Here is a 24843-nt window from a genome sequence, read left to right on the forward strand (position 1 = left end):
AGTAAAGAGTCTATAGTCTCACTGCTCTTACAGTATAGAGTCCATAGTCTCACCGCTCTTACAGTATAGAGTCCATAGTCTCACTGCTCTTACAGTAGAGTCCATAGTCTCACTGCTCTTACTGTAAAGAGTCCATAGTCTCACTGCTCTTACAGTAAAGAGTCTATAGTCTCACTGCTCTTACAGTATAGAGTCCATAGTCTCACCGCTCTTACAGTATAGAGTCCATAGTCTCACTGCTCTTACAGTAAAGAGTCCATAGTCTCACTGCTCTTACAGTAAAGAGTCCATAGTCTCACTGCTCTTACAGTATAGAGTCCATAGTCTCACTGCTCTTACAGTAAAGAGTCCATAGTCTCACTGCTCTTACCGTAAAGAGTCCATAGTCTCACTGCTCTTACAGTATAGAGTCCATAGTCTCACTGCTCTTACAGTATAGAGTCCATAGTCTCACTGCTCTTACAGTATAGAGTCCATAGTCTCACTGCTCTTACAGTAAAGAGTCCATAGTCTCACTGCTCTTACAGTATAGAGTCCATAGTCTCACTGCTCTTACAGTATAGAGTCCATAGTCTCACTGCTCTTACAGTAAAGAGTCCATAGTCTCACTGCTCTTACAGTAAAGAGTCCATAGTCTCACTGCTCTTACAGTAAAGAGTCCATAGTCTCACTGCTCTTACAGTATAGAGTCCATAGTCTCACTGCTCTTACAGTATAGAGCCCATAGTCTCACTGCTCTTACAGTATGGTACAGAGTCCATAGTCTCACTGCTCTTACGGTATAGAGTCCATAGTCTCACTGCTCTTACGGTATAGAGTCCATAGTCTCACTGCTCTTACGGTATAGAGTCCATAGTCTCACCGCTCTTACAGTAAAGAGTCCATAGTCTCACTGCTCTTACAGTAAAGAGTCCATAGTCTCACTGCTCTTACAGTAAAGAGTCCATAGTCTCACTGCTCTTACAGTAGAGTCCATAGTCTCACTGCTCTTACAGTATAGAGTCCATAGTCTCACTGCTCTTACAGTAAAGAGTCCATAGTCTCACTGCTCTTACAGTAAAGAGTCCATAGTCTCACTGCTCTTACAGTAAAGAGTCCATAGTCTCACTGCTCTTACAGTACAGAGTCCATAGTCTCACTGCTCTTACAGTAAAGAGTCCATAGTCTCACCGCTCTTACCGTAAAGAGTCCATAGTCTCACCGCTCTTACAGTATAGAGTCCATAGTCTCACCGCTCTTACAGTATAGAGTCCATAGTCTCACTGCTCTTACAGTACAGAGTCCATAGTCTCACTGCTCTTACAGTACAGAGTCCATAGTCTCACCGCTCTTACAGTATAGAGTCCATAGTCTCACCGCTCTTACAGTATAGAGTCCATAGTCTCACTGCTCTTACAGTAAAGAGTCCATAGTCTCACCGCTCTTACAGTATAGAGTCCATAGTCTCACCGCTCTTACAGTATAGAGTCCATAGTCTCACTGCTCTTACAGTACAGAGTCCATAGTCTCACTGCTCTTACAGTATAGAGTCCATAGTCTCACTGCTCTTACAGTACAGAGTCCATAGTCTCACTGCTCTTACAGTACAGAGTCCATAGTCTCACTGCTCTTACAGTAAAGAGTCCATAGTCTCACTGCTCTTACAGTATAGAGTCCATAGTCTCACTGCTCTTACAGTATAGAGTCCATAGTCTCACTGCTCTTACAGTATAGAGTCCATAGTCTCACTGCTCTTACGGTATAGAGTCCATAGTCTCACTGCTCTTACAGTAAAGAGTCCATAGTCTCACTGCTCTTACAGTATAGAGTCCATAGTCTCACCGCTCTTACAGTATAGAGTCCATAGTCTCACTGCTCTTACAGTACAGAGTCCATAGTCTCACTGCTCTTACAGTATAGAGTCCATAGTCTCACTGCTCTTACAGTAAAGAGTCCATAGTCTCACTGCTCTTACAGTATAGAGTCCATAGTCTCACTGCTCTTACAGTACAGAGTCCATAGTCTCACTGCTCTTACAGTAAAGAGTCCATAGTGTCACTGCTCTTACAGTATAGAGTCCATAGTCTCACTGCTCTTACAGTACAGAGTCCATAGTCTCACTGCTCTTACAGTAAAGAGTCCATAGTGTCACTGCTCTTACAGTATAGAGTCCATAGTCTCACTGCTCTTACAGTATAGAGTCCATAGTCTGACTGCTCTTACAGTAAATAGTCCCATAGTCTCACTGCTCTTACAGTAAAGAATCCTCTTCTATGTTTGTGTACAAACCTTCTTTCCTCCAGACGCAGAGGATGTCCCCTCGTCACTGTCCTGGGGATAAATAGATGATGGGAGTGATCTCTGTACTGACCCCTGATATATTTATACATAGTAATTAGATCTCCCCTCAGTCGTCTTTTTTCTAAAGTGAATAACCCTAATTTTGATCATCTTTCAGGGTACTGTAGTTGCCCCATTCTGGTTATTACTTTAGTTGCCCTCCTCTGGACCCTCTCCAGCTCAATATGTCTGCCTTGTTCACAGGAGCCCAGAACTGTACACAGTCCTCCCAGTGGCGGATCCGGGGGGGGGAGGGGGGGGAGGGGGGGGGGGCAACGGGGCAATTGCTTCATCCCCCCCCGAGCTGGCGGCGGCGGCTGGGCACAGGGAGATGAGCGCTTCCATTGTGGCAGCGCTCATCTCCAGTCATCTGTATCGCCGTCCCACGCTGTATCGCCTGAGCCATACAGCATGGGACACAGGCCAGAAGAGGCCTGCATCGCATCACTGACATGGAGGTAAGTATGTGTTTTTTTTTGTTTTTTTTTTTTATTATATACAATACTTTTACTGGCGGGGGCTGTTATTACTGGCACCTGGGGGCTGTTATTACTGGGGGCTGTTATTACTGGCAAAGGGGGGCTGTTATTACTGGCAAAGGGGGGCTATTATTACTGGCACAGAGGGGCTCTTATTACTGGGGGCTGTTATTACTGGCAAAGGGGGGCTGTTAATACTGGCACATGATTGGGGGCACTATAGGGGCATCTACTGAGGCCACAAAGAAGGGGTATTTTATATGGGCTCTCTGTACAGTACAATTTTATACTGGAACACATGGTGGGTACTATGGGGAAGGGGGGAGAGGAGTACTATGGGGTCATCTACGGGGGGCACTAAGAAGGGGTAATTTATACTTGCAAATTATGGGGGACACTGAGGGCATCTACTGGAGCATTTTATACTGGTACATTATGGGGGGCACTAGGAGGAAGGAGGGTGTGGAGCACTATGGGGTCATTTACTAGGGGCACTATATAGGGGTATTTTATACTGGCACATTATGGGGGCACTATGGGGACATTAGCTCAACTGGGGGCATTACAAGGGGGGTATTTTTTGCACTGTCACATTATAAGGAGAATTATTACTACTGGGGGGGGGGGGGGGGGAGGGGGGCATTATGGTAGGCTTTATTACTCCCCCATGGTATGACCCCCTAGTAGCAGCACCGGCCTCTCCCTGCTCTGCTATCCCTCTTCCCCTTCTCCAAATCCTTATTATGAAATCTCTCTCATTAGGATAAAACACAACATCAGCTCCGCCGAGCCCTCGACCAAAGTGTGGAAGTGGCGTCCGAGATCCCCAAGGGCCAAGTAGCTGTAAGTGTTCATGTGAAATATGATTGTTATACACATATAGCCTACACTGTGGAGTCTGTTCTATAAGCACCATTGTTTTGTGGCGGCGGACAGAAAATAATCTGAAAGTGCCCCTCCCGAGACCAGGCTCTGGATCCGCCACTGAGTCCTCCATGTGTGGTCCGACTAGTGATGTGTAAAGTGGTAGGACTATGTTCTCATCACCGCCATCTATGCCCCTTTTGATGCAACCCATTATCTTATTGGCCTTGGCAGCAGCTGCCTGACACAGTTTTTTGCAGCTTAGTTTGCTGTTTACTAAAATTCCTAGATCCTTTTCCATGTCAGTGTTACCGAGTGTTTTACCATTTAGTATGTACGGGTGACTTGCATTATTCCTTCCTATGTGCATAACCTTACATTTGTCAGTGTTAAACCTCATCTGCCACTTATCTGCCCAAGCCTCCAATATATCCAGATCCATCTGTAGTAGTATACTGTCCTCTGTAGTAGTATACAGTATACTGTCCTCTGTAGTATATACACCGTATACTGTCCTCTGTAGTGTATATACAGTATACCACCCTCTTTAATATATATACAGTATACCACCCTCTGTAGTGTGTATATATATATATATATATATATATATTTATATATATATACATACACAGTGCAGACCAAAAGTTTGGACACACCTTCTCATTCAAAGAGTTTTCTTTATTTTCATGACTATGACAGATGTAGATTCACACTGAAGGCATCAAAACTATGAATTATCACATGTGGAATTATATACATAACAAAAAAGTGTGAAACTGAAAATGTCATATTCTAGGTTCTTCAAAGTAGCCACCTTTGCTTTGATTACTGCTTTGCACACTCTTGGCATTCTCTTGATGAGCTCCAAGAGGTAGTCACCTGAAATGGTCTTCCAACAGTCTTGAAGGAGTTCCCAGAGATGCTTAGCACTTGTTGGCCCTTTTGCCTTCACTCTGTGGTCCAGCTCACCCCAAACCATCTCGATTGGGTTCAGGTCCGGTGACTGTGGAGGTCAGGTCATCTGGCGCAGCACCCCATCACTCTCCTTCATGGTCAAATAGCCTGGTTCAGTATGCCTTCAATTTTGAATAAATCCCCAACAGTGTCACCAGCAAAGCCCCCCCACACCATCACACCTCCCCCTCCATGCTTCACGGTCGGAACCAGGCATGTAGAGTCCATCCGTTCACCTTTTCTGCGTCGCACAAAGACACGGTGGTTGGAACCAAAGATCTCAAATTTGGACTCATCAGACCAAAGCACAGATTTCCACTGGTCTAATGTCCATTCCTTGTGTTCTTTAGCCCAAACAAGTCTCTTCTGCTTGTTGCCTGTCCTTAGCAGTGGTTTCCTAGCAGATGTTCTACCATGAAGGCCTGATTCACACAGTCTCCTCTTAACAGTTGTTCTAGAGATGTGTCTGCTGCTAGAACTCTGGGTGGCATTGACCTGGTCTCTGATCTTAGGTGCTGTTAACCTGCGATTTCTGAGGCTGGTGACTCGGATGAACTTCTCCTCCGCAGCAGAGGTGACTCTTGGTCTTCCTTTCCTGGGGTGGTCCGCATGTGAGCCAGTTTCTTTGTAGCGCTTGATGGTTTTCCCAATTTTTCGGACTGACTGACCTTCATTTCTTAAAGTAATGATGGCCACTCGTTTTTCTTTACTTAGCTGCTTTTTTCTTGCCATAATACAAATTCTAACAGTCTATTCAGTAGGACTATCAGCTGTGTGTCCACCTGACTTCTCCACAACGCAACTGATGGTCCCAACCCCATTTATAAGGCAAGAAATCCCACTTATTACACCTGACAGGGCACACCTGTGAAGTGAAGACCATTTCAGGTGACTACCTCTCGAAGCTCATCAAGAGAATGCCAAGAGTGTGCAAAGCAGTAATCAAAGCAAAAGGTGGCTACTTTGAAGAACCTAGAATATGACATATTTTCAGTTGTTTCACACTTTTTTGTTATGTATATAATTCCACATGTGTCAATTCATAGTTTTGATGCCTTCAGTGCGAATCTACAATTTTCATAGTCATGAAAATAAAGAGAACTCTTTGAATGAGAAGGTGTGTCCAAACTTTTGGTCTGTACTGTATGTACACACAGTACACTGTATATATACAGTATACTGTCCTCTGTGGTATATATACAGAATACTGTCCTCTGTGGTATATATACAGTATACTGTCCTCTGTACTGTATATATACAGAATACTGTCTTCTGTGGTATATATACAGTATACTGTCCTCTGTGGTATATATACAGTATAGTGTCCTCTGTGGTATATATACAGTATAGTGTCCTCTGTGGTATATATACAGTATAGTGTCCTCTGTAGTATATATACAGTATAGTGTCCTCTGTAGTATATATACAGTATACTGTCCTCTGTAGTATATATACAGTATACTGTCCTCTGTAGTATATATACAGTATACTGTCCTCTGTAGTATATATATATATATATATATATATATATATACACACACACACACACCGTATACTGTCCTCTGCAGTATATATATATATATATATATATATACACACACCGTATACTGTCCTCTGTAGTATATACACAGTATACTGTCCTCTGTAGTATATACACAATATACTGTCCTCTGTTTTCTATCCCTCAGCCAGTTACTTACCCACATACAGACGTTTTCTCCCAGTCCGAGCATTCTCATTTTATATACTAACCTTTTATGTGGTACAGTGTCAGATGCTTTGGAGAAGTCCAGATACACGACACCCATTGATTCGCCGCTGTCAAGTCTAGAACTTACCTCCTCATAGAAACTGATTGAATTAGTCTGACATGACCGATCCCTCATGAAGCCATGCTGATATGGCGGTATTTTCTTATTTTCATTGAGGTCCTCCAAGATTGCATCTCTCAGAAAACCTTCAAACAGTTTACTCATGACAGATGCCATTTTTGCCCACTTCACCTCCACAAAAAAAAAAATGGTATAAAAAGTGATCAAAAAGACATATAAACCCAAAAATGATACCAATAAAAAATACAGCCCGTCCCACAAAAAAACAAGCCCCACACAGCAACATTGGTGAAAAAATAAAAATGTTATGGCCCCTAAAAATAATTTCCGCAAATTACATGTTAGAAAATCCCGATGCCGCTCCTTCCCTTCTGAACGCTGCCGTGTCCCCAAACAGCGGTTTACCACCACATATATGGTGTTGCTGAATAAGGATAAAATGCATAATAAATTGTGGGGTGCACTTTCTCCTGTTACCCCTTGTGCAAATGACAAAATGTGGGGCTAAAGTAACTTTATATTGTAACTAAAAGTGATTTTTTTATTTTCACAGCTACTGTATGTGTTTCTAAATTCTATGAAATGCTTGTTGGGTCACAGCATTCACTTCACCCCTAGATTTATTCCTTGAGAGGGATAGTTTCCAAAATGGGGGTCACTATTATGGTTTTCTTTCTAGGGGTACCTCAGGGTCTCTTCAAATGTGACATGGCACCTGAAAACCATACCAGCTAAATCTGCCCTCCGTTAACAATATGTTGCTCCTTCCCTTCTGCGCCCTGCTGTGTGCCCGTACAGCAGTTCACCACCACATGTGGGGTGTTTCTGTAAACTGCAGAATCAGGGTAATAGATATTGAGGTTTGTTTGGCTGTTAACCCTTGCGGTGTTACAGCAAAAAATTTATTAAAATGGAAAATCTGCCCCAAAAAAATGAAATTTGCTTTAATTCTTGTGGAACACTTAAAGGGTTAACAACGTTTGTAAAATCCGTTTTGAATAGTTTGAGGGGTGTACTTTCTACAATGGGGTCATTTATGGGTGGTTTCTACTATGTAAACCCCACAAAGTGAATTCAGACCTGAAGTGGTCCCTAAAAAAGTAGGTTTTGGCCATTTTTTAAAAATTTTTACATTTGCTTCTAAACTTCTAACCTATAAAATCCAAAAAACTAACATTTACAACATGATGCAAACATAAAGTAGACATATGGGGAATGTAAAGTAATAACTATTTTATGAAGTATCAATGCGTGTCTTAAAGATGGAGAAATTCTAATTTTGAAAAATAGCGAATTTTTTCAAGTGTTATGCAAATTTTGGATATTTTTTATGCATTAAAGGTCAAATGTATCAACTCAAATTTACCACCAACATGAAGTGTGGCGAGGATCGCATAGTACCGTGTTAGCCCGCAAAAACAATGTGATGTTGAATACTTTTGCGTTAATAAATACAAAGAACAGGATGTCTTTAGTGGTCATGTGCAACCCATAAACGAACATCCTAAAGAGAATTGCAGCAGACCTCCAACCCATACTCAACAAAGACTAAAGGACATATTTCTGGGGTCTCCTCTTCTGGCAGATAGACAACCACCAAACCTGAGGAATCTCCTTGTCAGGAGCGCCCTCTCCTCACCATCACAGACGGCACTTCTCCTGCACACGTCTTATCCACGAATACAGTCCGTCCACCCAACAGACCTATAGGATCGCGGACACCTTCTCCTGTGAACCCTCCAATGTGGTGTCCACGATACCAGGTGTCCTAATGGGGGAATTTATATTGGGGAGACTTTACAGAAACTGCGATCCAGACTGAACCTGCGCAGATTCAGGATCAATCACAAAGCCGATATAACTGTAGGAATCCATTTCTCGGGACCAGGACACTCCATGAATGACTTAAAGGTTTTAGTTCTCGAGGGGAACTTTATGAACGATAGAGACAAAAAAACTTAGGAATTTAAAGAGGCCCTTTCATGGGTCCGGACTTTGTTAACTAAGTAGCAGGACATGTAGAGCGGCGCCCGGGGATCTCCCTGCACTTACTATTATATCTGGGCGCCGCTCCGTTCTCCAGCTGTGGCCCCCGTTACCGTCTCCCGCGCTGTATGCCAATTACTACTATGGGAACATTAGGGAGGAGACATCAGCTTCTCTCCTGGGCGTCTCCTTCTCCCTGGCTGTAGCGCTGTCCAATCACTGCGCAGAGCGCCACAGCCATGGAGATAAAAACCTCCCCTTCTCTGCGATTGGACAGCGCTACAGCCAGGGAGAAGGAACGGCCAGATATAATAGTAAGTGCAGGGAGATCCCCGGGCCCCGCTCTACATGTCCTGCTACTTACCGCAGTAACAAAGTCCAGACCCATGAAAGGAACCCCCTCAGCCCCGCTAGCTGAAACCCCCTTAATGACCAGAGCACTTTTTACACTTCTGCACTACACTCCTTTCACCGTTTATCGCTCGGTCATGCAACTTACCACCCAAATGAATTTTACCTCCTTTTCTTCTCACTAATAGAGCTTTCATTTGGTGGTATTTCATTGCTGCTGACATTTTTACTTTTTTTTATATTAATCAATTAAAACTACATTTCTATATAAATTTTTCTCAAAATGTATTGTTCTACATGTCTTTGATAAAAAAAAAAAATCCAATAAGAGTATATTTATTGGTTTGGGTAAAAGTTATAGCGTTTACAAACTATGGTGCAGAAAAATTAATTTACGCACTTTGACTTTCTGAGCGCCTGTCGTGTTTCCTGAGGTTCTACAAGGCCCAGACAGTAGGAACAATTCATGTTCCAATGAGTACCTTTAGGATTTCACAGGGCATTTTTACGCATTTGGATTCCGTGAGGGATATGGCGAGTTCATGTAAGATTTTATTTTTTAGTTAAGTTAGTGGAATATGAGACTTTGTAAGAAAAAACAAAAAAAACTATTTCCGCTAACTTGTGCCAAAAAAAATATAAAAAAATCTTCTATGAACTCGCCATGCCACTCAAAAGTGATCTTTATAGCGCCGCAGCGATTTTACGGTGTTTTTGCAGTGATCAGAAAAAAATAAAATCTGTCACTGCGGTGGGGCGGACTGAACGCAAGTGTGCGCACAAGATCAGGCCTGATCGGGCGAACACTGTGTTTTTTGTAGAGCCTATAGAACATGTCCTATTCTTGTCTGCAATTGCGGACAAGAAAAGGCATTTTCTATATAGTTCTGGCAATGTGCGGATCCACAAAATGCGGAAAGCACATTGCCGGTGTCCGTGTTTTGCGCAAAACACATACCAACGTCTGAATGGAGCCTTACAGGGGGGTGATCAGGGAGTGTATATGGGGTGATCAGGGGTTAATAAGTGACAGGGGGGGGGGGTGTAGTGGTGTTTGGTGCTACTTACAGAGCTGCCTGTGTCCTCTGGTGGTCGATCCAAGCAAAAGGGACACCAGAGGACCAGGTAGCAGGTATATTAGACGCTGTTATCAAAACAGCGTCTAATATACCTTTTTGAGGTTAAAAAAAAATAAAATCACATCTACAGCCTGCCAGCGAATGATCGCCGCTGGCAGGCTGTAGATCAACTTCTCAGCTTAGCGTTGCTGTGCCAGTACCAGTCTGCGACGGGGGGAGGCAGCCGGTACCGGGGAGGGGGTGGGGGGGTCTGCGGGTGACACTGTCATGGGGGGATCTGCGGGTGACACTGTCATGGGGGGATCTGCGGGTGACACTGTCATGGGGGGATCTGCGGGTGACACTGTCATGGGGGGATCTGCGGGTGACACTGTCATGGGGGGGATCTGCGGGTGACACTGTCATGGGGGGGATCTGCGGGTGACACTGTCATGGGGGGGATCTGCGGGTGACACTGTCATGGGGGGGATCTGCGGGTGACACTGTCATGGGGGGGATCTGCGGGTGACACTGTCATGGGGGGGATCTGCGGGTGACACTGTCATGGGGGGGATCTGCGGGTGACACTGTCATGGGGGGGATCTGCGGGTGACACTGTCATGGGGGGGATCTGCGGGTGACACTGTCATGGGGGGGATCTGCGGGTGACACTGTCATGGGGGGGGATCTGCGGGTGACACTGTCATGGGGGGGATCTGCGGGTGACACTGTCATGGGGGGGATCTGCGGGTGACACTGTCATGGGGGGGATCTGCGGGTGACACTGTCATGGGGGGGATCTGCGGGTGACACTGTCATGGGGGGGATCTGCGGGTGACACTGTCATGGGGGGGATCTGCGGGTGACACTGTCATGGGGGGATCTGCGGGTGACACTGTCATGGGGGGATCTGCGGGTGACACTGTCATGGGGGGATCTGCGGGTGACACTGTCATGGGGGGATCTGCGGGTGACACTGTCATGGGGGGATCTGCGGGTGACACTGTCATGGGGGGATCTGCGGGTGACACTGTCATGGGGGGATCTGCGGGTGACACTGTCATGGGGGGATCTGCGGGTGACACTGTCATGGGGGGATCTGCGGGTGACACTGTCATGGGGGGATCTGCGGGTGACACTGTCATGGGGGATCTGCGGGTGACACTGTCATGGGGGATCTGCGGGTGACACTGTTATGGGGACCTGTGGATGACACTGTCATGGGGGACCTGTGGATGACACTGTCATGGGGGTCAGTGCAGGCGGACACACGAAGCAGTGACATCATAGCTTTATTTCAGTGGCTGTACATACTATATACATGTTCCTGGGCTCAGCGATTGTCTCCTTGGACTCTTCCTCTCCGGCCCTCATTGGGTGAGGTGTGAGAAGATGCGCTCCCTGTGACCCTCCTGTAGGGGGCGCACATGTCTGTCTGGGGATCTGTCCCATCCACTGGGTGGAGAACACTCAGGAGGCGGCACACTGTTCCTTAGGATTGTAGAGCGGGCGCCCCGTCCTCCTCAGTCTTCAGCCTCTTGGACGCTTGCTCTGGGGGTGGGGCGGACGTCTGCAGCGCCCGGGCGACATGCTCAAGGTCCCAGCGATCCTCCCTCAGGGTGTCATCGTCCAGGGTGAACGGGCCCTGCTTGGTGCGGACCAGCTCAGTCACACTGGCACAACTGGACAAAGCTGTGACAGGAGGAAGAACATGAGTCTCATTTCCAGGGGATACTGGAGAGGGACACAGTCTGGCAATGACACAGGTGACAGGAGGAGCCGCAGCCGTGGACAACGTGCGGCGGGTACACGAGAAGTCACCCGCTTCCTCCCGATGACGTCACCGAATCACATGTATATGATGCATAACCTTCCGTGACCCCCGACACCAGGTCGTGTCTCACACGCTGCGGACAGAGGTAGTCGGTCGCTGTAGAGCGAGAGGGACAGGAGGCGCCTGCGCGGTGACAGATGGAAGGAGAGGCGCCTCTGGGTGACCGAAGGACTAGGAAATGATCCCCATAAGAGCTAAGATGGCTGACAGTGATGGGGGTGGGAATGCACACGGGGGCCACACAGGAGAGAGACCGCACAGGAGTAAGAGAGTGCACAGGAGAGACCGCACAGGAGTAAGAGACCGCACACAGCGACTGCACAGGAGTAAGAGACCGCACACAGCGACTGCACAGGAGTAAGAGACCGCACACAGCGACTGCACAGGAGTAAGAGACCGCACACAGCGACTGCACAGGAGTAAGAGACCGCACACAGCAACTGCACAAGAGAAAGAGACCGCACACAGCAACTGCACAAGAGAAAGAGACCGCACACAGCGACTGCACAAGAGAAAGAGACCGCACACAGCGACTGCACAGGAGAAAGAGACCGCACACAGCGACTGCACAGGAGAAAGAGACCGCACACAGCGACTGCACAGGAGAAAGAGACCGCACACAGCGACTGCACAGGAGAAAGAGACCGCACACAGTGACTGCACAGGAGAAAGAGACCATAAGAGTCAGGGCGACGTTACCTTCTCCGATGTCTCTGATTAGACTCCGGACATAGAAGCCGCCTCCACACTCCACACCTGTGACAGAAGAGAGAGCGGTGAGAGGTGATATATACACAGGATTAGGGGGTACTCTCTCTCCTTGGGGAGAGCGCCTTATTCTGCGTGAGGAGACTTATAGGCCATACATGCTCCTCAGGAATTCTGGGAAGACAATATGCAAATTAGCTCTTGGCAAGCTCCGCCTCTGATGCCACCAGATGTAAATGTGTTTGACCCTTGAGACACGACTCGGATAGTAAATAACCCGGCACCTCATCTGCTGTTTTGGGGCGATTGCCCCTCATCAGTGCAGAGAGGACTGCCTTAACTGGGTGAGAGGCCTAAGTCAGGATTAGGGGGGTACTATCTCTCCTTGGGGAGACAGCGCCGTCATATACACCGGGTGACAGCATGCAGCCTCCCCATGTCACTGCGGATGGCAATTGGGCGTGTCCTCCTGTGTAACGTTAAGCGGGGGCAGAGTGCACAGTACTGCAGGTTAGGAACCTTGTGGGTGGTGGTTCTGAAGGCGGCCATACTGATCCCCACCATCAGATATCACTAGGACCAGCCATAGAACGGCGGTCCGGACCCTGCACCTCGTCCACGTACAGAGAGTAAAGAGAGGAGGCCGGAAATCCGTCAGCGTCAGGCTGTAGACCTCCACAGGCCGCGCCGGCTTCGCCTCGACCTCGGCCCCTGATCTCACCAGACACGACAGCCTCTTCCCGTTCTTCTTCAAGGCGGAGAAGCTGAAAAATACGACCATTAACCCTTCATGTTACCAGCATCAGGAGTCAGCCCCCCCTGCAGACAGTCAAACTACCTGTGCACCCCCCCCACACACAGTGTAATAGTATACAACACGGGAGACTAGAGATGAGCGAATTTCCGGTTATGAAATTCGTTCACGCTTCGTTTACTGGAAAATGGTTTATTGCATTATGGATTCCATTACCACGGACCATAACGCAATTCTATGACGGAATGCCTTTAGAGACATTCCGTTATTCATTCAGTCATAATAGAAGTCTATGGGCTGCAAAACGGATCCGTCTGGTTTACGTTATGATGGAGTCCTCTCCTGCACAACGGAAATGGGACGGATCCGTTTTGCAGCCCATAGACTTCTCTCATGACGGATTAAATAACGGAAAGTCTCTAAAGGCATTCCGTCATAGAATTGCGTTATGGTCCGCGGTAACGGAATCCATAAAGCAATTCACCATTTTCCAGTAAACGAAGCGTGAACGAATTTCATACCCTGAAATTCGCTCATCTCTACTGGAGACCCTTCCCCCACACCAGGTAATATAAAGCACTGCCCCCGTTACCACATCGGGCAGGGAGACTTACAGTGGAGGGACCTGCAGGGTGTTCCCGGTGAACCTCTCCAGCGCCTTCTCCAACTCTTCTCTAGTGATGTGATCTGAGCAAAGAGAAGAAAACACTAAGTATACCGCACTATCACACCCCAACCTGTGCTGTACAGTCTATTGCCCCCTGTTATCAGCCATGTCAGGGGAGAGGATGACTGTAGGACAGGAGAATACAGTCTATTGCTCCCTGTTATCTGCCATTTCAGAGGAGAGGATGACTGTAGGACAGGAGAATACAGTCTATTGCCCCCTGTTATCAGCCATTTCAGGGGAGAGGATGACTGTAGGACAGGAGAATACAGTCTATTGCCCCCTGTCATCAGCCATGTCAGGGGAGAGGATGACTGTAGGACAGGAGAATACAGTCTATTGCCCCCTGTTATCAGCCATTTCAGGGGAGAGGATGACTGTAGGACAGGAGAATACAGTCTATTGCCCCCTGTTATCAGCCATTTCAGGGGAGAGGATGACTGTAGGACAGGAGAATACAGTCTATTGCCCCCTGTTATCAGCCATGTCAGGGGAGAGGATGACTGTAGGACAGGAGAATACAGTCTATTGCCCCCTGTTATCAGCCATTTCAGGAGAGAGGATGACTGTAGGACAGGAGAATACAGTCTATTGCCCCCTGTTATCAGCCATTTCAGGGGAGAGGATGACTGTAGGACAGGAGAATACAGTCTATTGCTCCCTGTTATCAGCCATTTCAGGGGAGAGGATGACTGTAGGACAGGAGAATACAGTCTATTGCCCCCTGTTATCAGCCATTTCAGGGGAGAGGATGACTGTAGGACAGGAGAATACAGTCTATTGCCCCCTGTTATCAGCCATTTCAGGGGAGAGGATGACTGTAGGACAGGAGAATACAGTCTATTGCTCCCTGTTATCAGCCATTTCAGGGGAGAGGATGACTGTAGGACAGGAGAATACAGTCTATTGCCCCCTGTTATCAGCCATTTCAGGGGAGAGGATGACTGTAGGACAGGAGAATACAGTCTATTGCTCCCTGTTATCAGCCATTTCAGGGGAGAGGATGACTGTAGGACAGGAGAATACAGTCTATTGCCCCCTGTTATCAGCCATTTCAGGGGAGAGGATGACTGTAGGACAGGAGAATACAATCTATTGCCCCCTGTTATCAGCCTTTCAGGAGAGAGGATGACTGTAGGACAGGAGAATACAGTCTATTGCCCCCTGTTATCAGCCATTTCAGGGGAGAGGATGACTGTAGGACAGGATAATACAGTCTATTGCCCCCTGTTATCAGCCATGTCAGAGGAGAGGATGACTGTAGGACAGGAGAATACAGTCTATTGCCCCCTGTTATCAGCCATTTCAGGGGAGAGGATGACTGTAGGACAGGAGAATACAGTCTATTGCCCCCTGTTATCAGCCATTTCAGGGGAGAGGATGACTGTAGGACAGGAGAATACAGTCTATTGCACCCTGTTATCAGCCATTTCAGGGGAGAGGATGACTGTAGGACAGGAGAATACAGTCTATTGCCCCCTGTTATCTGCCATTTCAGGGGAGAGGATGACTGTAGGACAGGAGAATACAGTCTATTGCTCCCTGTTATCAGCCATTTCAGAGGGGAGGATGACTGTAGGACAGGAGAATACAGTCTATTGCCCCCTGTTATCAGCCATTTCAGGGGAGAGGATGACTGTAGGACAGGAGAATACAATCTATTGCCCCCTGTTATCAGCCTTTCAGGAGAGAGGATGACTGTAGGACAGGAGAATACAGTCTATTGCCCCCTGTTATCAGCCATTTCAGGAGAGAGGATGACTGTAGGACAGGAGAATACAGTCTATTGCCCCCTGTTATCAGCCATTTCAGGGGAGAGGATGACTGTAGGACAGGAGAATACAGTCTATTGCCCCCTGTTATCTGCCATTTCAGGGGAGAGGATGACTGTAGGACAGGAGAATACAGTCTATTGCCCCCTGTTATCAGCCTTTCAGGCTTATTACACAGCTTTATATTGTGCCGATCTCTGGTCCAATCAGGTTGCAGGACATGAACGCCTCCTAATGATGTAACAACCAGTAAAACAGTCAGCTCTGCGAAGCCGAGTGAAACGTCAACTAATGACATCCCCCTCACACCAGGGATTATGGGTAATATATTGGTTGCTTGTGACTAGAGTTGTTGCGATACCAAATTTTTGATTCGGTTTCAATACCATAAAAAAGTATTGCAATACTTAATACCATTCGATACAACGCGAAAAAAGAAACCAAAAAATCCACGTGCATCGCGCAGTTATTATTTATTTTTTTCTGTTCTGGCGTTCACCGCATAGATTTTTTTTATATTTTAATAGTTTGGACTTTTCTGACGTGGCGATATGTAATATGTTTATTTATTGTTTATACATTTTATATGTGAAATTGGGAAAGGGGGTGATTCATACTTAATATTTCTGTGTTTTCTTTCTTTTTTTACACTTTTTATTTAATAACTATTTACCCCCTTAGGGCCTAGAACCTGGGATTTTTTTCAGCCCTTGTCCTATTCACAATGTCCCTGCTTCTCTCTGCTCTGTACACACAGCATCAGGGATGTTACCATGGCAGCCAGGGCTTCAGTAGCGTCCTGGCTGCCATGGTAACCGATCGGAGCGCCAGGATTACACTGCTGGGGCTCCGATCAGAAGCTGCCACTGCACCACCAACGAGGAGGAGGGGGGAGGGGACCCTGTGGCCACTGCCACCAATGAATAGGGGCGGAGGGGACCCTGTGGCCACTGCCACCAATGATTTTAATACTGGGGGGGTTAAGAGGGCCGATGCACTGTGCCGCCAATAATAATTACCTCTTAATACAGGAGGGGGGTACTGGCAGCAGATCAGGGGCGCCGCACCTGAGGGGTTAACTGCCGCTGATCGCAGCTCCCTGTCAGGGGCAGGGTGCCGGCTATGTGATTCTGCTGCCGACACCCGCCTCCTGTATTATGCGTTAAAGACGACCTTTCATGGGTCCAGACTTTCAGTATCAGGTTACACAGAGCGGCGCCCATCGATGTGCCAGCACTTACTATTAGTCCTGGGCGCCGCTCCGTTCGCCCGCTGTGCCCCATTACTGTTTCCTCTCCTGCTCCATATGCCAATTACTATCGGAGCGATGGGGAGGAGACAGCAGCTTCTCTAGTGGGCGTTCCTTCTCCCTGGCTGTAACGCTGTCCAATCGCAGCACAGGGAGAAGGAACGCCCACTAGTGAAGCTGATGTCTCCTCCCCATTGCTCCGATAGTAATTGGCATATGGAGCAGGAGAGGAGACAGTAATTGGGGCACAGCGGGCGAACGGAGCAGCGCCCAGGACTAATAGTAAGTGCTGGGACATCGCTGGGCGCCGCTCTGTGTAGGAAAAGTCGTATCATTGGTGGCGCAGTGCGCCCGCCCCTCCAGCCATTCATTGGTGGCAGCATCAGCACAGGGAGGGAGGACAGCTTCCTTCTCCCCGTGCTGCTGAGAGAACATGAGCGCGCCGACAGCAGCGCGCTCATGTCCTGTGATAGTACAGTATCAAAAAAATTGAAATTTCGATACCCGCAACAACCCTACTTGTGACGCCATGTCACTGGCCCCTGTGCCGCTGGAGGATTTACCGTAAGGCTTCTCTTGTGTCACAGTCCCAGATGCGTCCAGGGTGTCGGTGGCTTTCCCCAGCTGCCCGGTGGTGATGTATTTCTGCCAGAGAGGAAACAAGCAATAAAATCATCTGTGACTAATAAATGGCAGAACTTAGGCCCTTGCAGACGAGCGTTCGTCACTCTGCGAGTCCGCAGCGCAGCCCCCGGCCTGACCTCCCAGCACTGACAGGGTCACATAGCATTATATTGATTTCTGATGCTATGTAACCCTTACAGTTCTGGAATGTATTGGATAACAGTGGCAGCATTATGTCAGTGTTATCCAATACATTCCAGAACTGTAAGGGTTACATAGCATTATAAATCAATATAATGCTATGTGGCCCCATCAATGCTGGGAGGTCAGGCCGGGAGCTGCGGACTCGCAGAGTGACAAACGCTCGTCTGCAAGGGGCCTTATCCCGACAGATGAGAAAGAGCGGAGGATTTAGGGTTAAAAGAGAATCCCACCCATAACCTGCCACGGTACAGTACTGATAAATATGGGAGACGGGCCCCTGTAAGAAGCGCAGTCTGACCCCCCCCCCTTCTATCAGCCGCTGGTTCTGCAGGGCGGTTACCTTACTCCCGGTCAGCATCGCCCCTAACATCTTGGTACCATCTCCGACACCGACCACTGGATGGAAACCAGGAGAAGTCACCGAGGGAGAGAGGAAATAAAGAGTAAAGCCTCAGTCACATGACTCCGCAGCTCCTCGCCCCGATGGCGCCTGGACAGAAGCCCTTCATTCTGGGGCAGACCTGCCTGACGCCTCCACCCCGATTACCCAGCAGTCCGGACGCCGTGCTGTCCAGGGTCCCTCCATGGCCAATTTTCAGCGTCTGCTTCTTTCTCTTCGTAAATTCTTTCAGCCCGGCTTCTACATGGACACAAGGAAGCGCACAAGTCAGCGAATGTCCAAAATACCACCCGCCCCCGGAACACAAATGGTTAATGTTACAGAATCTCCGCTACATCTCCCATGCAGAAACTGAACAAGCAGGGAATACTGAGAGAGTTCTCATTCACCGACAGCCAGCAGAGATCTTAGATATGTATATAAAAGTCTAGCGTGCAGCTCCAGTCAGGTTCCCTGATCTGACATGAGGCGCGGTCTGAAAGCGGAGGTCAGCAGGTCGCATAAATTCTAGAGCCGCAGGGATTTTTTTTTAACACCGTCATTTAGTTGTTTTGGAAAATGTTTACGTCGCCCGTTCTATAGAAAACCGCACCGCCGCTCATCGTGTGAGGTCGTTACGATTCTTACACAGTTTATATGACTAAACACTGAAAACCGGTGTGAATACCGCCACCTGGTGCGAACATAACCCTCTCTACATGAGCACACACTGGCACGTCTGCCTGTAATACAATCGGCTCCTCCACAAATCCCTCTATACAGACTGGCAGCCATCTTTTGCAGCCACATAAAGGCAGCATTGACTATGCCAACCAATCAGATTGCTGCTTTCATTTTCATGCACAGGTTTGAAAATGAATGCGGCGATCCGATTGGCTGCCGCAGGTCACGCCTCAGCGTTACGTAGCGGTATGTACGCAGGGCGGCCGGTGTGTGCGCGGCTCACGTCTGCCCCGGGGCTGACCTCTCAGCAGGCGGCTCTTCAGGTCGTTCAGGGTCTGGGCTGACGTGACACCCGGCGGCTTATACACCGGGAACAGACCGTTCAGTGACAACAGCCTAGACGCTTTCTCTGCAGCCATGCCTGCTCCTGACAGGCGCCGACAGTGACGTCATCAGCCGTGGACGCTCCTTCCGGGGGATTCTGGGAGATGTAGTTGTGATGGGGGTTATAAATGTATAATGATGATTGTGTGTTAAAATCGCCCCTCTGTAATATACGGAGATGTGTCACATCCGTACAGCTCCGTATAACGTGTGTATGAGACCGGGAGAATCCAGGCACAGGGAACCAGGATGACTTCTAGAGACTCTGTAGAACTACAAGTCCCAGCATACTGAGGCCAGTACAGGGGTCATGCAGTACAATATATAACCATGAGCGGATTTGGGAGACCCCGGAGAGGCAGCGCTGGCGTCCACTGTGGTGTTGGGGGTCATTAGACCGGCCTGTAATAGGAGACGCCGCCGCGGCGCACGGTGTAGACCCAAGGACGTGTTCACACAGCGCAGGCGGACAGCGGTTTACAGCAGCAGCAAAGTAAGCGAGAGTTTAGGAACTCTCATCCGCACGCTGTGGACAGAAAAAACGCAGATGTCAATTCGTGCTGCCGCATAGTGTGAACGCCGCGCCAACGTTTGCAAGTAGCTCATGAAATTTGCTATAGATTAGTTACAGGTCCGTGAAAAAATCTGCCCGGAGTGGATGTATCCACAGGGAGAGCTTCCCCACCCCGCCCCACAGGTCGCCGGACCACCCAAGACCACCACAGATATTAAAGTGGTATTCCGGTTACGTTGTAATCCCCTATCCACTGCTGGGACCCCCACTGATCACAAGAAGGGGCCCTGTACCCCCTGAACTGAATGGAGCTGTTATGGACTATTGATACAAAATGGATACTTGCTTGTTGAGCTAAGATGGTGGCCAGGCATTCAGCCGACACCTATAAACTAGAATCTTACTTTGTGTTTTTATCATGTGTTTCTTTGTGGTTTCTGTTCAGCTCAAGCAAGCAGCTACAAAGAAAGAAGTAACGGTTTCACCCAGGGGGGAGGGAGAAGGAATTTCCTCTGGCCGTCAAGGTTACAGAAAAGTAGAGAGTTCATAGCCAATAGAAAATATATACTTTATCTTTCACCCCCCTCCCACTCCCTCCTCTCATGAAACCCATGTTGTTTTCAGAAATAAACCAGAGATACTGATTAACTCCATGTAGTGAGTTGTCTGTCTGATCTCTCCGTGCACGTATCTTAATTAATTTGGAGCAGTACATCAAATCAATCTGGCAGCTTTGTCAGAACCAGAACAATTTTGGCACCCAACGTGGGGCTCGAGGATTGGACCCTCTGTTCCCGTACCCCCAGAGACCAGACGAGGAGAGGCGCACTAACGGACACCGGGATCGCAACCCGTGATATGAGGTAGGAAAATTGAGTCATCTTGCCTATAAAGTGTCCCCTGGTGTAGCCTCTTGGTGTTCGTCTGAGGGAGGGGTGCGGAAGCAGTCTGGGACGTCCTCGAGGGCATGAAAGTAAGAACCCCATATGTTTTCTTAAAGTCTTGATGTACTGTGTTGTGCCTATAAGTTGTGAAGACCCTGTTGACAAGTATCATTGACTGGAGACACGGAGTTCTCCTGTGTTCCTGTATCGGAGTTCAGCCCGGTGTCTGACTCAAATCTCCATAAAGGGGACGATCACAGATGGGTGGAGAGCGGTTCGCGGTAGCCCAGAGTGTGCTGACCGGAACTCAAAGGTCTTCACGTCCAGTGATTACTCTATGCAGAGGTCTTTAGGCGGCTTCAGTAGGTACGAGAGATAATGGGAAATGAGGAAAGTGTCCCGAAGGGTTACTGTTCACCTGAACAGTACGTGGCGGACAGGAGAGGCAAACGTTTCATAAAAGGATTAAGTAAGTTGGAGAAGAGTTAAAGGTGTCTGTAAAGGAGGCATCCTCATAAAAGGATTAAGTAAGTTGGAGAAGAGTTAAAGGTGTCTGTAAAGGAGGCATCCTATGTAGTGCTACCTGGCAAGTGCTGTTAAACGAGAAGAGAGGGAAGTTAGAAGATGATGAATTGACAGACATGGTCCGTGTGTGGTTGGACTGTAGTAAAGAATTTGAACAGACCGGGGGGGAACTAAATTTTGATGAGAAAAGACAGAGATATTTCTGTAAGCCTGGTGTTGCATTGATACATGACTAGCCACCACCCTATAATGGCGCCGGGAAGAAAGCAGATGGGTGGACCTGCAAAACATGTGGTCAACAGAATCCCTCCTCCCGTGATACGTGCCTTCCCTGTGGGGTTCCCCACCCACAAAACCACACCTTGGTAACTACTCCCCGGCACGTCCCATCACTTCCCGTGTGTTAGCTACAGCGCCATCTTGTCCCCAGGCAACACCCATGAACGGACCTTTAATATCATTCGGTCCGGACCCCCCCCCCGTCACTCCTATGTCACCCTTGCCCCTTCCTACTACCTTGTACCCGATGATAAACCCGGACGGTACATTCATGCTACCCCACTCACCTGCCACCCTTACTCCTATAATGGTAGGGGGGCAACCTGATGAAGCAGAACAGGGGGATGCAGACGGTGCTGCAGAATCCACAATGGGCATACAAAATGCACCGGGTAATATGCAGACTCCTTCGCGGGGTACCCCGACAGACTACGGTGATCCGCCAACTTTACCCCTGGCACCACAGTGGACTGTACCCATGACCGTGCGCCCATCACGACGTTCACAAGATCAAATACTGCAGGGTCAGATTACAGAGTTACAAAAGAACTTACAGAAAATTGAGCAGGGAAACCTTGAGACACTGAAAGAAGCCCTAGCACTTAACCGGCCTCAGGGACCACCAAAATATGTGTCTTTCACCCCACAACAGTTATTCACCATAGTGAATTTACTGCCTGACCCTGAGACCCATCCCATGCCCTTTTTCAGGAAACTGTCCCAAGTGCATCAAACCTATGGGTGCACATGGTCGGACCTGCAAAGTATAGTGGAAAACAAGACAGGGTGAATACTCCTCACTGATAATGGATCAAATCCACATCCCTGAACTTAAAGGTGCTAACTTTGACCCCCAGGATCATGAGTCTGGAGAATTCTTTATAGAACAACTACAGAAATGGACAAAAGCTAAAATAGCAGATCATTCCACACTGCAGGACAGCTGCGGGGGATCAGTTGACCCCCACCTTTTTTCTTTTCACAGAAATGTTAGTTTCTGCTGTGTTAGTTTAAGCTCCTCTTTCTGATAAGGAACTGTCTCGCTTCTTGGTCTTTGTGGTTTTCACTCAAATTATGTGACACCCATGGCTGCCGGATGTCTGACAATAAAATTCTGCACTGATTTATATGAGCAAGGGGATTCGCTGCAAACCATTTTGCACCTCATCCCCAATACTCTCTGGGCCAGAGGACCCCAGGATATTGGATACCTCAATGTCCCACCAGTCACTGTGACCCTGTAGGACCCCAAAGTCCTACCATACAAAGAGACTGGACCCAGTAGCCAGAGAAGCCCCTTCCTGTGTCAGAGCTATCCATGCTGCCAGCTCTCTTCTAAATGTCACATCTGACGTTGTGCTGGGTCATCCCCTCACTATTCTGGCTCCCCATGACATTTCTGCCATCCTCCAGCAGACTCAACCTAAACACCTCACTGCACAGCGCCACCTCCGGCTTCCGTGTAGTTTGCTTCTGCCAGATAATGTCACCATTCAGAGGTGCCGCATCCTCCATCCTGCTGCACTCCTTCCTCTTCCAAGGGGGGAGTATACTGGAGAATCTGAAGATTTTATTGATCTACAGACACACTCGAGCTGACACCTCTGAAGCCAGAGGAAAAGCCCTATGTGACCAAGCAGCCAAGGAAGCAGCAGTGAAAGAGGAAAGAGTCCAGTCAGACCAGATTATGATAACACAGGAAGACCTGGAACAAGAAGAAATCACATGGGACCTCCTGAAACAAATACAGAAACAGGCCACGCCACAAGAAAAATTGGATTGGCTAAAAGAGTCAGCCCAAGAAGAGAAAGAATCTGGACTGTGGACCCAAGGAAGGAGAGCATCTCTGCCCAAAGCTCTCTATCCTCTGATAGCTTCAATAGCTCATGGGCCCACCCACCAATCTAAGACCATCATGAAAGAACTAATAGACAATGGCCCCAGGGATAACCCCTGTCCTGGTGAGGCATACTCAGTCTTGCCTCATCTGTGCGCAGTGCAACCCGGGAAGACCTGAGCCTACACCAACCAAATGTCTCCCCAAAGCCCAGTACCCGTTCCAACGGATTCAAATTGACCACATCCAGATGCCAATGTGCCAAGGGTTTCAATATGTGCTAGTAGTGATAGACTTGTTCTCTGGGTGGCCAGAAGCCTACCCCGTCCAAAACCAGACAGCAACCACTACTGCAAAAAAACTGATGCAGGAGCTTGTCTGTAGGTTCGGAGTACCTGAGGTCATTGAGAGTGATCAGGGCCCAGCATTCACTGCTAGATTAACCCAAGAAGTCTGGAAGATGGTAGGGTCACACTTAGCCTATCACACACCCTACAGACCCCAAAGCGGCGACAAAGTCAAACGACTGAACGGGGTACTGAAGTCCAAGATGCTGAAAATGACTGGGGAGACGGCTCAGTTGGGTACAATGCCTGCCAATAGCACTATTTTCAGTTAGACACACCCCTAGGCCTCCACACCAAATTTTGTTTAGGACACGGCCTAGGATGGGACAGTACTTCCCACTGCAAATGCATTATGAATCTGTTGCTAAATATGTGATTGCCCTGAGTAAACAATTGTCTAACATATGTGCACAAGTTTTCTCTTCCATTCCAGATCCTGACTCCCTAGAGGGAATACACACTCTCAAACCTGGAGAGTGGGTGGTGGTCAAGAAACACGTCAGAAACACCCTCGAACCACGATACGAGGGACCTTACCAGATGTTGCTGACTACCCCGACCTCTGTGAAACTCGATGGAGGCTTACCTGGATCCACGCCTCACATTGTAAAAGAGTAAAGGCTGTCCCGACGACCCTGGAACAATAAGCCATGAGGATTCACATACTGATCATGACTTTGACAGTGGGCATATCTGCAGTGTTCACGCCACTGGGTAATGAATGGGACACTGGGCTAATGTCACATGTTTTCCTAGCTGGACACACTGTTATTGTCTCCAAGTACAAACCAAAGGTATGACATTTAGTCCACACATACACTCAGGTTGCAATGATTCAAAAACAGACAGCCACATGCAGTGTATTGGTGTAGATGCTGAGAACGGAAAGGATCTGCCCTGTAACAACCGTACTGTACAGGATCTCCTAACAGGTATATCAGCTAACGACACTGAAAGTCAGTCAAAAGGATATGAGTTGGCGAAAGGGACACAATTAGCCAAACTAATTACCCGATTATTCAATGGCACAGCAGTAGCAGTTCCAGAAGACATATACTTAGTTTGTGGACACAAAGCATACAAATGGTTATCTGAGAATGTCACAGGACTGTGCACCATCGCCAAGCTTACTCCTGCTACCTTTATAGTACCACACTCTGAAATTGGCATAAATGCAGTACCTAAACACACCTTGTATCATAGGGCCAAAGATAACACACCCAGACCAAATGGCAAGCCACATGTAGTAGAGATGAGCATTACCAACCAAATTGTTAGTTCCATCTTCATATATCCCATGATAGCGCAGATGTGGGATCATCTGGTAGTAGCAACAGACCTGGATGACCAAATAT

At 47.9% G+C, this 24843-nt stretch overlaps 1 protein-coding gene across 4 annotated transcripts; it reads right to left on the minus strand.

Moving 5' to 3' along the window:
- Positions 1-11119: 11119 nt before the first annotated feature.
- TRUB1 (TruB pseudouridine synthase family member 1) lies at positions 11120-19424 on the minus strand. 4 transcript variants are annotated; one of them, XM_044300275.1, is made up of 8 exons: positions 19002-19424; positions 18203-18295; positions 17996-18051; positions 17391-17472; positions 13754-13826; positions 13010-13149; positions 12377-12433; positions 11120-11535 (listed from the first exon to the last, which is right to left on the minus strand). In XM_044300275.1, the coding sequence occupies exons 1-8, from the start codon at positions 19135-19137 to the stop codon at positions 11336-11338; spliced, it is 837 nt and encodes a 278-aa protein (XP_044156210.1). In that variant the 5' UTR covers positions 19138-19424; the 3' UTR covers positions 11120-11335. The 4 variants fall into 4 exon arrangements, with proteins under 4 accessions (XP_044156210.1, XP_044156211.1, XP_044156212.1 ...); XM_044300276.1 differs by having other exon boundaries at positions 19020-19265; XM_044300277.1 differs by having other exon boundaries at positions 18181-18295; positions 19020-19176.
- Positions 19425-24843: the final 5419 nt, after the last annotated feature.

The sequence above is a fragment of the Bufo gargarizans genome, chromosome 6 (assembly GCF_014858855.1).
Source record: "Bufo gargarizans isolate SCDJY-AF-19 chromosome 6, ASM1485885v1, whole genome shotgun sequence".
NCBI lineage: Eukaryota > Metazoa > Chordata > Amphibia > Anura > Bufonidae > Bufo > Bufo gargarizans.